Consider the following 13,974-nt stretch of genomic DNA (forward strand, 5'->3'; position numbering starts at 1 on the left):
GGCCCAGGGCAGCGCAGCGCTGCCGCCTCCCTGGCCCGCGCACCCCGGATGCCGGCCCCGCTGCCGTGGCCGCCGTCCCTCCTCCCTCTCGGTGCCCGTGCGCTCCCCCAGACAAGAGGGCGGGAGCAGCAGCCCCTGGTTGTGCCGGGGCGGGGCGCGGCGGGGGAATCCCGGGCGGGCGGGTCGGGCGCGGCTGACTCAGTGCGGCCAGGGGCAGGAGGCGGTGGCGGAGGCGGAGCTGTGGCGCCTTAGACCCTGCGCCGGCCGCCGCTCTCCGGCTTTCCGGCCATGAGCCCCCCGGCAGCGGGGCCGGGATCGGGACCCGGGCCGGGCCGGGCGGACGGCGGGCGCTGAGCCATGGCGCGGGCGGCGGGCGGCAAGGAAGCGGCGGGCTGGGAGGGCGAGGACGGGCAGTGCGACTCGGGTATCGAGTCGCTGCGCTCGCTGCCGGGCGGCAGGGAGACCCCCGCCGCGCCCGAGGGCCCCCCTGCCGCCCCCGAGGAGACCCTCGCCGAGGCCGCCGCCGCCGAGGAGCGGCTGGATTCCAGCTACGGCTCCGGCGCCCTGCCCGAGGCTCTGCCCGAGGCTCTGCCCGAGGCTTTGCCTGAGGCTCTGCCCGGGCTGCCGGGGGCTCCGGGGGACCGCCCCGAGGAGCCGCCGCCTCGGCCCGAGGGGCTCAGCCGGCAGCAGCTGGACGCCCTCACCTACCTTTCGGAGGACGGAGACACGTGAGTGACCCCCGGGGAGCTGCGAGCCATTGTCCCCCGGCCCCGGGCTGCTCCCCTGGCAGCGGCGGGGAGCCGGAGCCTAGAGATAAGCCAGGCTGTGTTTGCCGCGGTCTCCAGCCCTCCCCCGAGGAGCATCCGCTCAGCCGTGTTGTTGAGGTCTCCCCCGGCCCCTGTCCTAAGAGCCTCCCGCCTTGCCTTGCTGTGCGTGGATGCTTGGCATCCTGGTTTGGGTGGGTGACCCCTGTCACCAGCCTGAGGTGTGTGAGCCACCCTGAGAGGTATCTGAGCCAGGTCCAGCGGAGTGAGCAGGAAGAGAGGCACCCCAGAATGGACCCACCATAGAAGCCCAGCTCCACTTGCCGTGGGGCTGCTAGCAACTAGAAGAAAGGGGAGAGCAAATCAAGCCTCCCCCACTGCCTCTTCCCCAGAGAATGCAACGTTTCCTCCACAATGGGGAGGGCTTGGCTGCGTGCGAGGGCACGTAAGCAAGTCCTGAAACAAGATTAGCCGTGCAAGGCAAGACCTTGCGATGGCTGTGTTAGACGCTGCTCAACCGAGCAACCCAAGAACTATTTGTTCTCAGGTGGGAATCGCCTTGCTTTGCCAATTTACCCGCAGAGCCGCGGGTTTTGGCAGAGTTGTGACGCACATCCCGATGTGGGGCTGCCCTCCTGAGCTTCTGTGACAGAGACAAGTGTTTCTCTTAACGAGGGGGGCTTCCCACATCCGTAAAGCCCTCTCAAGGGCAGAGGCATCACGCCAGAGTTATTTGGTTTGGCTTCTGGTAATTACCTTCAGCTAATCACAGCATTTTTTCCTGTTGTACATTCCCTCGATGGAAGGTTTTCGTCATGAGTGTACACACAGAGCATAAGCGAAGTGTTCTCACAGCTGAGGGCGAAGCTTTGCCCCAAAACCAGGCTAGAGTTTAATACTGAGTAATGGTGCAAGAGGAAGAGAAACTTAGAGGCACTGATATGATCAAGCAGTAGTGAGAGCAGCAAGAAAGCTCTGTCCTTGCCTGGCACAGCACATCTGGATTGAAGCTGAAGATGAGCTGGGCGACAGCCTGAGTGTTTACTTCCCTGTTAGGAAGGAATCTGTGCATCTGCTAATTAGTTCATTAATGCTGACTCTGGGATCTGTTCTGAGGATTGGCTGGAAGTCTCATGGCAAGCAAAGTTACACTAAACCCAGCCTCCCACACTCCCCAGACAGGCTTTCTAGTCCTGTCCTATCTACAGGCTGGTTCTGTGGCTCCTCAGAATGGGGGAGCTTTGCCAGTTTTCCCAGCTGTAACACTAGAGCCAAGGTGCCCATGAAGAGATCCAGGCGTCTTTTAATCGGAGGTGTGGAAGTACCACTTCCCCCCAGGTTTGTCTGTCATGGTGTGCCCAGGGCTCCTCGCTTACGGTTTCATTAGTGAGCCCTATGGATGCAGCTGCTTGGAGATGCTTTTAGTGCTTGAGGCTGTCTTGTTTGGTGCTTGAAGCCCTTTGCCTGTCAGACTTGCTTGGAGAGACCTAATGCAAACATCTTATTAACTAGGAAAACATTAATCAGTGGTGCCTTGGTTACTGTAGGCAGGAGAGGCTCTCAGAGGTTGCCTTTGCTCTTCTGTTTTCTCTCCCTCACAGTGCATTTCAGAACAGGAAATCTGTTAAGACGGAGGGAGGGAGCTGTAGGTCTGCTGGTTGTACAGCTCTGGGCTCACCATGTCCACAGAGGAGACAGGCTTTCCTGGGATCTACTTCCACTGCTGGGAAAAAAAAACTATTCTTTTGGTTAGAGTGGTGAGGCTGTGGATTTGTGCCTCCGCTATTCTTGTCTCTCCTCCTGACCCTGCGGCAGAGGTAGGTGGCATTTATATTTAGAAGTGCTGAACATCCACCACTCAGGTCGATGCAGATGGGGACTGTGAGCACCCAGGAACTCACTGAACTGCCACCGGTTTTGTATGTGAAAACAAGTCAGGGTTGATAGTAATGCTAAAATCTATGGTGCAATTGGTCATCCAGTGACAGAATGTCCCCAGAGAGAAGGGATCAGATGGCCACAGGCTACATCCCTTTCATCCAGCCAGACAAACCCATCTTCATTTCTTCTTTTCATCTCTGTCAGCAGCATATTTCCCTGTGTGCCTTTTTTTAAATGTCTGCCACAAAACAGCTCCAGGCAGAGAATTAAAATCATACTATCATTATATTTCAGAAGACTTGGGCAACTACACTTTCCTGTAATTGTAATTTTGAAAATAAAAAAAGTCCAGGGGTTGTTTTGCCTAAATAGTTCCTGTTTCCCCAGATGCCCTTGCTGGTACTGAGCTGAGAGGAGCACTGGGCTTGCACAAAGGGAGTTGGCAAAAGTCTTGCCTCTACATCTAAGGAAAATCCTCACTGTCCATAGCTCCCTCAGACTTACCCACTGTGCCATCTCAAGGTGTGCCTCTGTTTGTCAGCCTGGCACTTGTGGAGTAAAAACAGGAGGTGGAGGCAGAGGTGAAGAGCAATGCTTGGGCGGTTGGAGTGTCAGCAGGATCCTGCTTGGATACCTCCCTCCCTGCCTGCCTCCGCAGCAGAGGAGCGTCAGAGCCAGCAGGATGAAGCAATGGGGCTAAAGCTGTCTCTCCTTGTGCCCAAAGTTAGAAGGAGTCTCACTTTGGCAGGAAGGAAATTGGCTGACAGGAAGGACGGGGATATAATGGTCAGTGAAATGCGTGGGTGCTGCCTTCCAAGAATTATTTGCCCAAATGTCATCCTCTTCATGGCTCCCTCGTGCCACTGGCAGCCCCTCTGCCTCAGGGAAGTCAGAGCTGCAGTAATAAGGCACATTGGTTCCCAAGAAGAGTGTGGCTCAGCTGTGAGGGCAGGAGAAGTCAAGCATGAGGAGTGGGGTTGCAAGCAGAAGATGGTAGGTGCACTTTGGGCAGTGATCTGTATCCTGCTTATCGTGTGGGCAGGTGGAGAACAAACCCTGTGCACTCAAATGGTCTCCTCCAAACATCCATCTTTTCCTTGTGACCTACAACTCCAAGTATCTGTCTCTTCCATGAAAACAAACTCCTTTTCTGCTGACTTGGGTCCTGATGGGACTGCTCTGTGTGGAAGTGAAGAGAGGGGCTTTCCAGCTGTGGGCCTGGCTGCCTCTGAGGGGACTGCAGGCAGATTTATTGTTGTGCCCCAGCCTCCAGACCACCTCAACCTTTGTGAGGATTCACTGAGGAAACCAAGTCCTTCCCAACCTCACCTGGCAGATGCACAATTCCACTGTCCTGGGAAAAGGATGAGTGTGGGACCAGCTCCTTGGAGGTGAAATGGGGTATGAAGGGATCACCCGTTTTTGTTCCAGCACAAGAGAAAACCTCCCTCTTTCCTTGGGCTGTTGTCAGCCTCTGCCAGCTCTGGAGAGGTAGAGTTGATTCATGAGAGTGTGAAGTTAAGCACAGTTTCCTCTCTCTAGGACTGTATAGTCTATCTTAAACTTAAAAACATGTTTTCCTTCCTGCCCTTGCTGGTCCTTGGGCCGCACACAGCTTTCTACCATTGTACGTGTGTCGTGGTGATGTCGTGGTGATGGAGAGGCTGGGGACTGTGCCTCTGCAGGAGAGTGACTGTCTTCTGCATGGGGCTCTGTATGCAAAGCAGTGCAGCACCTCTGCAGGGGTGAAGGTTGAGGGACCCCAGCTCGATCACAGAAGGAAGACCTAGGCCTCCTTGAGATGGAAAATGGGACTGCGTGGTTTTGGTTGGGTGTGTGTTTCAGGGAGGGAGGGGAGCAGAGGAAGCCTGACTTCCTCCTTCCACCAGAGACAAGTGGTGCCCCATCTGCTGATAAGAAATCACGTGCCAGTGACTCGTGGGCTGAAATGCCGTAACGAGGGCTTGGGGACAGTTAATCGAGTAAAATCAGGGCCCCGTGGGAGCTGATGTTCTGAACTCTTCACATGATGGTAGTGAAGGGGCCTCCCTTGCCTGCACGGGCTGTCACTGAGCATGAGGCTCATCTTCAAGGGGCCAAGAGCCACTTCTAACCATTCATTGCCATGTGCCAATCATAACCCTCTCCAGTCATGTGGTCTTGGGCTGGAGATTTTCCCTGATCAGGGGAATAGAGGTTGTTCCCATTCAGGTTGTCTGCTCCAGTTTGGCTGCTTTCTCACTGCTTGCCCTGCTGTACAAAGGTGTTGCAAAACCCCTGTGCACCTGAGGGAGTGCTCAGAGTGTGACATCAAAGATAAAAGAAAGGGAGGGAAGGAAAAAGAAACAGAGGAGTGGAGAGACGCAGTTTTAGGAGAAGGATTAAAGAAGTCAGATGCAGGGAGCACACCTTGTTGCTGGTCAGGCTGGGAGTCCCCCTGCTTTGCTGGACTGTTGCCAGCTGCCCAGCAGTGGGATGGTCATAGTTAATGACAAGTGGAGATGCTCTTGGTTTTACCAGAGGGTCTTCAGAAACCTTGCTTGACTGCCAGGATTCAAGTCCATCCCAAGTTATTCCCTAACATGTTGCCAGTTGTGGGGCATTAGAGAAAGTGAGCCCTAACACGGGTCTGCCAGGAGGGAGGTTTTCCTGTGTCCAGCTCCCTGTCCCTGAACTCTCAGCTCTTCCTCTGTGTGTGCTCAGGAGTTTGGTAAACAGGAGAGCTTGGTGTCCCTCTAAGCAAGGCCAGGCAGCTCTGCACAAATTGCTTTGGAATGCCCCAGAAGTTTCTGGCTGCTGCAGGGGTCACACACATACAGCCTTGGCGTAAAGTGGGTAAGTCCTGGCAGCCTTCTGAGCTCCTGCATGCAAGAGGTTTTTTTCCCTGTTTGGATGACTTCAGCCTGGCCTGGAGGAAGTTTCTTCAAACTTTCCACCTGCCTAGGTTTGTCTCAGAGCTGGGGACAAACACAGGGAACTTCAGCACAGAGGAAAGGAAAGAACGGCTGGAAATTTCCGTGTCCTGGGATGCAGAAGCCTGGCTGTAACAGATCAGGCAAGGTGCAGAGGGCTTCAGGTCCTTGCACTCTGCAAGCAGGCTTGACTGCTGCTGGGACAGGGTTGAGCTCAGCTAATTAAACACAAAATTTGTTATTTTTTATTGGCTTGAGTCTGGGTTTTTTTAGTATAATGTGAAGAATGAGGAGTCAGCCATGACTGTAGGAAGAGCATGTGGGCTGTGAGCTGTGAGGGTGGTTGCTGCGTGCCTATCAGTGGGCTGCGTGGGATGCTCTCCGTGTCACAGAGCTGGGAAGCCCCTCTGACTGGGGCACATCCAGAGCTGAAGGGGGGCCCTGAGGCATCTTAGACCCAGAGCTCGTGCCTCATTAAAAGAAAATCCTGAGACAGTGAGGATATCTGTGGGGTTGTAAATGATTGCTAGGGTGTGTTGTACAGGCTCTGTCAAAGTCCAGGCACTTTTCTCTTGTAAGAGGCTCTTCTGACCTCAAGATAGCTCTTTGTGTACAGAAACTGTAGAATGTATTTGCCTCCCAAGGAGTCAGGTGTGAGTTTGCTCTGTTTGAAACGGACTGTCCACAGTCAATGGACTTTTTGGGATGTTTGCTGCTTTTATTGAAGTTGTTCATCATGCTTCTCTGATGGTGACTGGCCCCTGCTTGGATGGGCTGACCTGTTTTCTGGCTTGGCCCATCTGTGCCTAGATAGTAGTGTCAGACAGGCCCCTTGTTTTGCAGGGAACAGCCCACATGCATCTGATGTGTAGTGCTTCTGCAATCCCAGAGCCACCATCTGCTCAGAAATGGAGCAAAACTCTCAAATGTGTGGGTGCAGAATCTAGAGGTTGTGAGGTCAGGGTACCTTCTTGTCCCTACCTCACCGAAAAACAGGGTGCCCACAGCCCTTCTGCCTCTCCTGCCAGTCAGCCTCCAGCTTCCCTCATCCTCAAGCACTCAGACCAGACCCTCTGCAGAGCACCCCAGGAAAGGTGAGACTGTCTCCTCTGCTCACCTGCCAGTTCTCTCACTGGCCCTAGGATCAGCAGGCTGGGAAGCAGCTGCTGCCCAGACTTGAGATTAGGAATGCTGAATCCAACGTGGCTGAAAGGGCTTTGCATCCCTCTAGCTGCAAGCTCCCTCCAGTCCCATCCCAAACCCCCCTCCACTCAAATTCAAGGATTGCCTTTCCCAGGGAAGGGGTGATGAAACCTGCAGGGCAGGAACACAGAAGATGGGATAAGGCAGCTGAGATCCACTGCTCACTTGGAGCTGCCAGAGGGCAGCTGGAGCAGCTCTATGGTGCAGGGCAGCATTGCACTGGTATGTGGGGAGGAAGGAAGGGAGCCAGGCTGGGCTGGTTCAGGGCTCCAGGGCAGGATGAGCTGTGCTTGCTAAGCCACTGGCAGAGGTTCATGCTGGTGGCTGAGGAAGCGGTTAGCAGTGCAGGTTACAGGGCTGGAACAGGAGAGTAGGGTAAGCATGGAATTCCCCTGCTCTTTTCCTCCTCCCTTTTCTCTTTTCTATTGCTGCTGGGCCATTTCCTCCCCTGAACAAGTTTCTCCTGTGTGAATTGTTTGCATGATCTACTGCTCCACTCAGCCAAAACAAGGAGCTGGGAATGAGCTGTTCCTGCTGCAGGCAGGGACCTTATCTAGAGAGGGAAAGAACTTTTCAAAGCAAATTCAGTTGAATGCTGGATCTCCTGATTAAGGTGCTTCTGGGGTGATATGGTGAAGGGTGAGGCTATTTTGTGGACAAGGTGTCTTGCTCTACAGATGGAGGGATCTGCATGGTCAGCTCCTTTTCTAGAGAGATGGAAAAGGATAGCCAGAGAACTGGTGAGACTTCATCTGTTCTGCTTGTTTGACAGAGCTGGGTGTCACTCCTTACGCTGTTCTCCTGCCTCCAGTCCTCATGTGTGGAAACTTTTCCTACTGGACACTTAAGGTCACTCAGAAGTTGGAGATGGACAGCACTGTGGAAATAGATACTTTCCTGTGCCTAAGCTAGGATCACTTTGGGCATGGCAATTTCATTTCCCTGGGATATCCCCAGGGATAGCCCCAGCCTCTCTGCTGCAGGGGTAGATCACTTTGTGCCGGGGATGTCCTGTGCCTTTGTGATTCAGAGTGTTGAGTCCCCTTATGCCAGGACAGAGTTGGTGAGCAAGTGGAAAAGCTGAGAATGAACCCAGCAGTCTGTGCTCCTGCTGTGTTTCCCTTGCTCACAGCTCCTCCATCCTGTGCCCTTTTCAAAACTCCCTGTTGCCCTTTCTGACAGTTCTGCTGGACACCCACCCCTGTGGCTGCAGCCAGGAGCACTGCAGGCAAGAGCATGGGAGGGAGGGGGCAGGCAAGTGGAGGAAAGCAGGGGGGAGATGTGCAGGCAGCCCGGGATGAGCAAGGATCTGAGTATGGCAGGGTGGAGGGCTTGTTTGGCAAGGGCACGCTGCTGTGGCTGGGCACGGAGAGGTTCTGGCAGTGAGTGGGTCTCTCCATTGCCATGCCCTGGCTCTGGCACACCATGTGCCAGCACACAGCAGCCCATCAGCAGCTGGACCACGCGGCTGCTGTGACACAGAGACAGGTGGAAAAAAGTGGAGATTGGCACGATGCCTGCCCCTCGGGTCTCCTGGGTGTAAGAGGTTTCCTGAGTGAGGACACAATCCCAGTTCCTGGCTGGCAGCACTGCCGGTGGCACAGAATGCCTCAGTGCACATGTGCTCATGGTGAGCTCCTCCCAGCCCACTGGCCTTGTGATGATTCCCCCAAGAAGCTCAGGTTCTTGCAGCCATTTCAGGAAGCTGAGGGCTGATAATGAGGAAAGGCGGGAACGAATGCAGAAATGAAAGCCCAGGAGGAGGCTGCATCCGGGTGGAGAAGGAAGGGGGAGGGGGAAAGCAATCCTTCAAAGCAGGCACATCCCAGCTGGAGGTGAAAGCCGGAGCTCTGCCCAGGGGAATGGTCACCCCTGTTGCCTCTGCAGCAGGGATGCCCAAACTAGCTCAAGGTCAGCCCAGCCCTGAGTCTTGTTGAGCTGCAAAGGCAGCCAAGCCAGACAAGTGAGGTGCTGGCAGTGGCAGAGGCTGCTCGGGGGTTTCCATCTCCCCCGGGTGACCGCCCCGCTTGTCCCCACATGACAGTGCAGTGTGGCGTGGGTAGTGACAGAGGGGCCCGGGGGATTCCTGGGGCACCAGGGCTGTCTGCCGTGGGACACAAGCATGAGCGCTGCTCTCTCCCCTGGGAGCCCAGCGAGGCTCTGGAAAGCGAAAGCACCAGCGGTTTAAAGTTCAAGCTGAATTGCTGTGGAAAGCCCCTTATTTGAGCAGTCTTAACTCAGCTGTACCTGAAGAAGGCAGATCCTGCAGCCTCTTCCCGGACGTGGTGCCTGGGAGCAGGTTTGGAGAAACAGGGGCTGTCCCTGCAAGTGTGCAAAGGACACCTCAGCTGAGGTGCTACCACAGGGACTGATGCCAAACCAAGCAGGGAACCTCCCTGCTCAGATCATACCTAAGCTAGGTCAGTAAAAGCCTGATGAGGGGAGCGCTGTCCTTACGGCTGGTTGCCTTGTTCCTGGGGTGGGCCCCTTGGCTGTGCTCTACCTCATGGTCCATGGAGGGTGGCCCATGGTCCCTGCTTGCAGCCCCTTCCCCTGCCCTGGGAGTGCTGGCAGTGAGGGGGCACCCCATGGCTGTGCAGAGGCAAGCAAGTATGGGTGGCCTCCCCTTCCAGCGGGGAATTCCCTGCTGCAGCATAACCTGGGGCTTCCCCGGGGACAAAGCCTCTCCTGTTGGGCACAGCCTGTCCCTGGCAGCAGGTGGAGAGGAACTGGCCTTTAGAAACTGTAGAATGTATTTTGCCTCCAAATCAGGTTTCAGCTGAAGATGCCTGGGGTCCCAGATGCTGGCCTGATCTTCAAGCAGGACTTGGGAGGAGATCACTAAAAGACATTCTTGGGGACTGGCCTCTGAGCTTCTCAGCACATTCATGTCCCAGTGCAACTGGCAAAAAGACAGCCCCAGCCCCACTTCTTGTCTGCAGTTCTTTAGGGCCAGGTGCTGTTCTCCTGCCTGTGAAGGGATGCTCTCCATGCCCACATTGCAGGTGGCATCCCAAAGCTGGGCTGTCTGGAGAGTGGGGTGTCTTGCCAGGGCTGGCACAGCTCTCACCCTCCATCTCTTGGGCCTGTCAGTCTCTATCAAAGCATCATGGGTGGCAGAGCCCAGCCTTTAGTTTGGAGCTGGTTCCTTCCAGAGACAGAGGCCACCCAGGGCCTCTAGTGCAGTGGTGAGGGTCAGGAGCTGAGCTCATGCCTGCCGTGCTGTGCAGAGTGGGAGATGCTGCCTGCTGACCACAATGGCCAGGTTTGGCCTGTGGGGGCTGCCCTCTGGTGGGAGGATGGGCCCTACAGTGCGGGGGGGGCAGGGGAGGCTGGAAATTCCCTCTCAGCGCTGCCTCTGTTCTGCTCTCGCTTCTTTTCTGACTGTGCAGGGGCTGTCTGGAAATCAGACCTGTCCTTGGGCTGGGGGACTCGGGTGCCTGGCCACCCTATAGCTCTGGAGACCACAGTCCTGGGGACCAGAGCTCCCTGCTTGCCGCCAAGCTCTGACAGCTGCATCTCTGGTGTCCCTCTGTGCTGGCAGGCTGCGTGCCAGCCCTGCCATGGCAGTGCTGAAAGGGAAGGATGTGGGGGAGAGAAGAGGAAATCAGTGTGGGACTGGCAAATCGCCTGCCATATGGACTGTGCCATGCAGGTGATCTTGGACCAGCCCTGGGCTCCTGCCCAGCTTTGGCTGTTTGCCTTTGTGGAGGGGAAAGCAGAAGTACAGTGTGCAGCTGGCAGGAGGGAACTGGAATTCCCCGGGTAGCTGCCAGAGCCCAGACCTCTCTCCACAGCCACCAAACCCAGCTCCTGGACTCTGGGAAAGACATCCCAGGCTCTTTGGACCACCACCAAAGGCTTGGAGTCCTGGCTTTGGGCAGTGCCAGATTGAAACTCTACACATGCTGTGAGGTCTGAGGGAGGACCCTGTGTTGCTTAGCAGGGACAGGAGGGTCTGTTCCCCGTGGGGATCAGAGTGAAGGACTGACATGTGGAGCCTCAGACCATGTTCCTGCCTTGGCCCTCTGCTGAGCTTCCCCAGGGAGAGGGCAAGATGGAGTACCTCCAAGCTGGAGGGAAGGAGACTGGAGGAAGCGGGGAGATTATTCCTTCATGCAGCAGGGAAGGATCTCTGCTCCTGAGCATGGCACTCGGGACTTATTTCTCTTTTTTTTCTCTCCTGTAACCATTAACCCTCTCTAGGTTGCTTCATCTGGCCATTATCCACTGTGTCCCAGCTGTAGCACTCTGCTGCATCGCTCAGCTACCCAGGGAGGTGCTGGAGATCCAAAATGATCTTTTCCAGGTATGCTGTTGTGATAGGCAGAAGATGGGAGGAAGAGAAATGCCACAGGCTGTTCCCTGGATAGCTGCTCAATCCATCTGTCCCTTCCCCAGGAGCCCACACCTGCTTCCCCCAGAGCATGGTGAAGGTCCCATGTGTGCAGCCTCTTTGCAGGGAGGGGAATAAGGGAGGTGGAGGTACCCTGAGAGAGAAGTGTGACAGCTCCCAGCACTGTGGGGTGAAGAGTTTCTTTGCAAGGCCCCAGGACATTGCAGACAGCCATGGAAGAAGCATGGCTTGAATGTGGCAGGGTAGATAACTTGGGAGAATGAGATGTCTCCATGGGTGATCCGTGAGCTGAGGTGCAGGGGAGCAGCAAGATGTGTGACCCCACCAGTGCCAGCCACAGTGCCAGCCACATGTAATGTCACCACAGGGATGGGGGCATCCTGCGTGGCAGTCAGCTCTGGCTGCCAGGCTGGCTCCTGGAGACTGGTGGGGCTCAGCATACCTCCTGTCCTAAGGGCATCCTCCCCTGTGGCAACAGCTCTCTGGCCACAGAGAGAAACACAACTTTCCCAGGCATCGTTCTGGGAAAGGATGTGAGAAGATCAGAGAAAAGAATGAGAAACAATTCTTATCTTAACTTACTACACCTAGTATTGTGAACATGTTGAATGTGTTATAGAGATTTGTTTACCAAAGGGCAGTTTCTTAATTAACCAATAGCGATAGTATTTTAATTAGAGGACCAGGTAGGTCCAGCTCTATCATAACTGTCTATAAAAGCATGGGTTTCTTAATAAATAAAAAAAAAACAACCTTCTATAAATCATGAAGTCTATATCACTTATTACCCAGCTGAGGACCCCTTGGGTGACATCTCTCCCCTCTCTAATTTCTCTCCAGACCCCGCTCCACCTGGCTGTGTACCTGGAGCAGCCCAGCGTGATCCAGGCGCTGATCCACAAGGGAGTGAACCCCGGGCTGCAGGACCGTAATGGCAACACCCCGCTGCACTTGGCCTGCGAGCAGCAGCACCTGCAGTGTGCCCAGCAGCTGCTGAAGGGCACAGCCACGCCGGATGGCACAGCTCAGCCCCGTGGGCACCACCAGGACCTGCAGCTCCAGAACTGGCAAGGTGAGACCTGGGGGCAGCACGGTGGCAAAGCTGGTGACCAGATTAGGGCAGAGACCATGAGATGTGTATGCGGGGATCCAGGAGGACAGCAGAATGGGAATGCGGCTGGGATTGGTGTGGCCCAGGGTGGTCTGGGCTGACTGTGGCTCTCTCTTCTGCCTCCCCATCACAGGTTTGGCGTGTCTGCACATCAGTACCTTGAAAGGGAACATCCCTATGATGTCTCTGCTGCTGGAGAGTGGTGCCAACATTGATGTCCAGGTAAGACTGGGCATGGTGTGATGTTTTGTAAAGGCTGGGATGGTGGGTCTTTCCTTTGGGCACTCCCTTCAGCCCTGGGGCAGGCACTGCTGTGAGGCTTGGGAGCACTGAATTTTGAGGGAGCAGAGAGTAAAGGTCCTTGAGAAGGTTGTTGGGTAATGTGACAGCAATCAGGGTGGGGACTGCCCTCTGCACCCAGTCAAGGGGGTGTGGGTGGGTGCTGCAGGGCCCATCTGAGGGGACCCCCCACCCACACCCTTGTGATCTGTGGGTTGCAGGAGGGCACGAGCGGGAAGACCCCGTTGCACCTGGCTGTGGAGTGCCACAACCGTAGGGCTGTGCAGTTCCTGCTGCGCCACGGGGCCTACGTGGATGCCCAGATGTACAACGGGTGCACTCCACTCCACCTGGCCGTGGGCCGCAGGGATGCTGCCATCGCCGCCATCCTCTCACACTCCGGGGCTGACACCCTGCTGAGGAACATGGAGAATGAGACAGCTCAGGACCTGGCTGATGGCAATGATGATGTGAGTCTCTGTGGGAGGAAGCCTGTGGCTCTGCAAGTGTGTTAGGGGCTGCAGGAGTTGGATGATAGAGGGACTCTCCTAGGAGGAGTTTCTAGCTGTTCCTATCCTTCCCTATATGTTGTAAGCATTGGCTCTGTGATGTGTGGGATAACTGCCTTTTGCCTTGAGCCCGAGGAAAAGCCTAGATAGGGCTTCTTGGCACTTCCCTGGGGATGTGGGAGGCTGGAGGACTGGGTGGGGGGAAGATTTGGGCCCCTACCCCAGCTTGGTGGAGACACAGCCCTGGATGCTTACATGTCCATACCCTTGGTCTTTGCAGCTCCTTGCCTTGCTGCCCTTCGATGACCTGAAGATCTCAGGGAAGCCTGTTGTGTGCTCTGAATGAGCAGATGGACTCCTTTGGCCCATTGGGCTGCCTCCTTCCTCTGTGCTGCTGCCCTGCTGCCCACTAGGATCTTACCTGCCTGCGTTTCAGTGGGAGCAGAGACAATTTGGGAGACTTATCCCACTGCCCCTCCCCTCTTTGGAAAAGTTTTGTTTGCCTCAGGCTGCCTTCCCAGATGGAAGAAGGTGGCATTATGAGCACTACACAGGGGAGGCTCTTCTTTTAGAATCTGTGCACTGCAGCAGGACTGAATTTCTCCTCCCTGCCATGGGTCTGACTTGTGGGGATCTCCAGCATACACAGGGAAGGAGCAGGAGAGGACTCATTCTCACACTGTAGGCAGGACAGAGCATTGTCTGGCACCATCAGAATAAGTGTGGGGTGAGGAGAGTCAACACTCACTCTAATAAATGTTTGTTGTTGCTGTGGGCACCAGCAGTCTCATGTGATCTAACCCCCGCACACCCCACAGTGTCACAGGAGGCTGTGCATCACCGCGGGGGCTTGGGGACACGAGGGCTACAGGGCTTTCCCCAGTCTGCCTGCTCCCTCAGTCCTTCACACCGCAGAGGGTGAGTGGGAGCACAGGGGCCTTCCCCTCTTGCAGAGCCT

At 55.6% G+C, this 13,974-nt stretch overlaps 1 protein-coding gene across 1 annotated transcript; it reads left to right on the plus strand.

The window, feature by feature from the left end:
- Positions 1 to 342: 342 nt before the first annotated feature.
- Positions 343 to 13,794, plus strand: NFKBIE (NFKB inhibitor epsilon). Its single transcript, XM_066546561.1, has 6 exons — positions 343 to 728; positions 10,967 to 11,069; positions 11,958 to 12,189; positions 12,362 to 12,450; positions 12,729 to 12,977; positions 13,297 to 13,794. Exons 1-6 carry the CDS (start codon positions 358 to 360, stop codon positions 13,360 to 13,362), a joined length of 1,110 nt encoding a protein of 369 aa, XP_066402658.1. The 5' UTR covers positions 343 to 357; the 3' UTR covers positions 13,363 to 13,794.
- Positions 13,795 to 13,974: the final 180 nt, after the last annotated feature.

Source organism: Molothrus aeneus, chromosome 3, assembly GCF_037042795.1.
Source record: "Molothrus aeneus isolate 106 chromosome 3, BPBGC_Maene_1.0, whole genome shotgun sequence".
Lineage (NCBI taxonomy): Eukaryota > Metazoa > Chordata > Aves > Passeriformes > Icteridae > Molothrus > Molothrus aeneus.

What these genes read in the sequence shown, in the direction of transcription:
- NFKBIE (XM_066546561.1), top strand. Translation starts at nt 358, where the DNA reads ATGGCGCGGGCGGCGGGCGGCAAGGAAGCGGCGGGCTGGGAGGGCGAG. An exon ending in GCAGCTCCAGAACTGGCAAG is followed by an intron (nt 12,190 to 12,361) that starts GTGAGACCTGGG and finishes TCCCCATCACAG; the next exon opens with GTTTGGCGTGTCTGCACATC. An exon ending in TGGCTGATGGCAATGATGAT is followed by an intron (nt 12,978 to 13,296) that starts GTGAGTCTCTGT and finishes TGGTCTTTGCAG; the next exon opens with CTCCTTGCCTTGCTGCCCTT.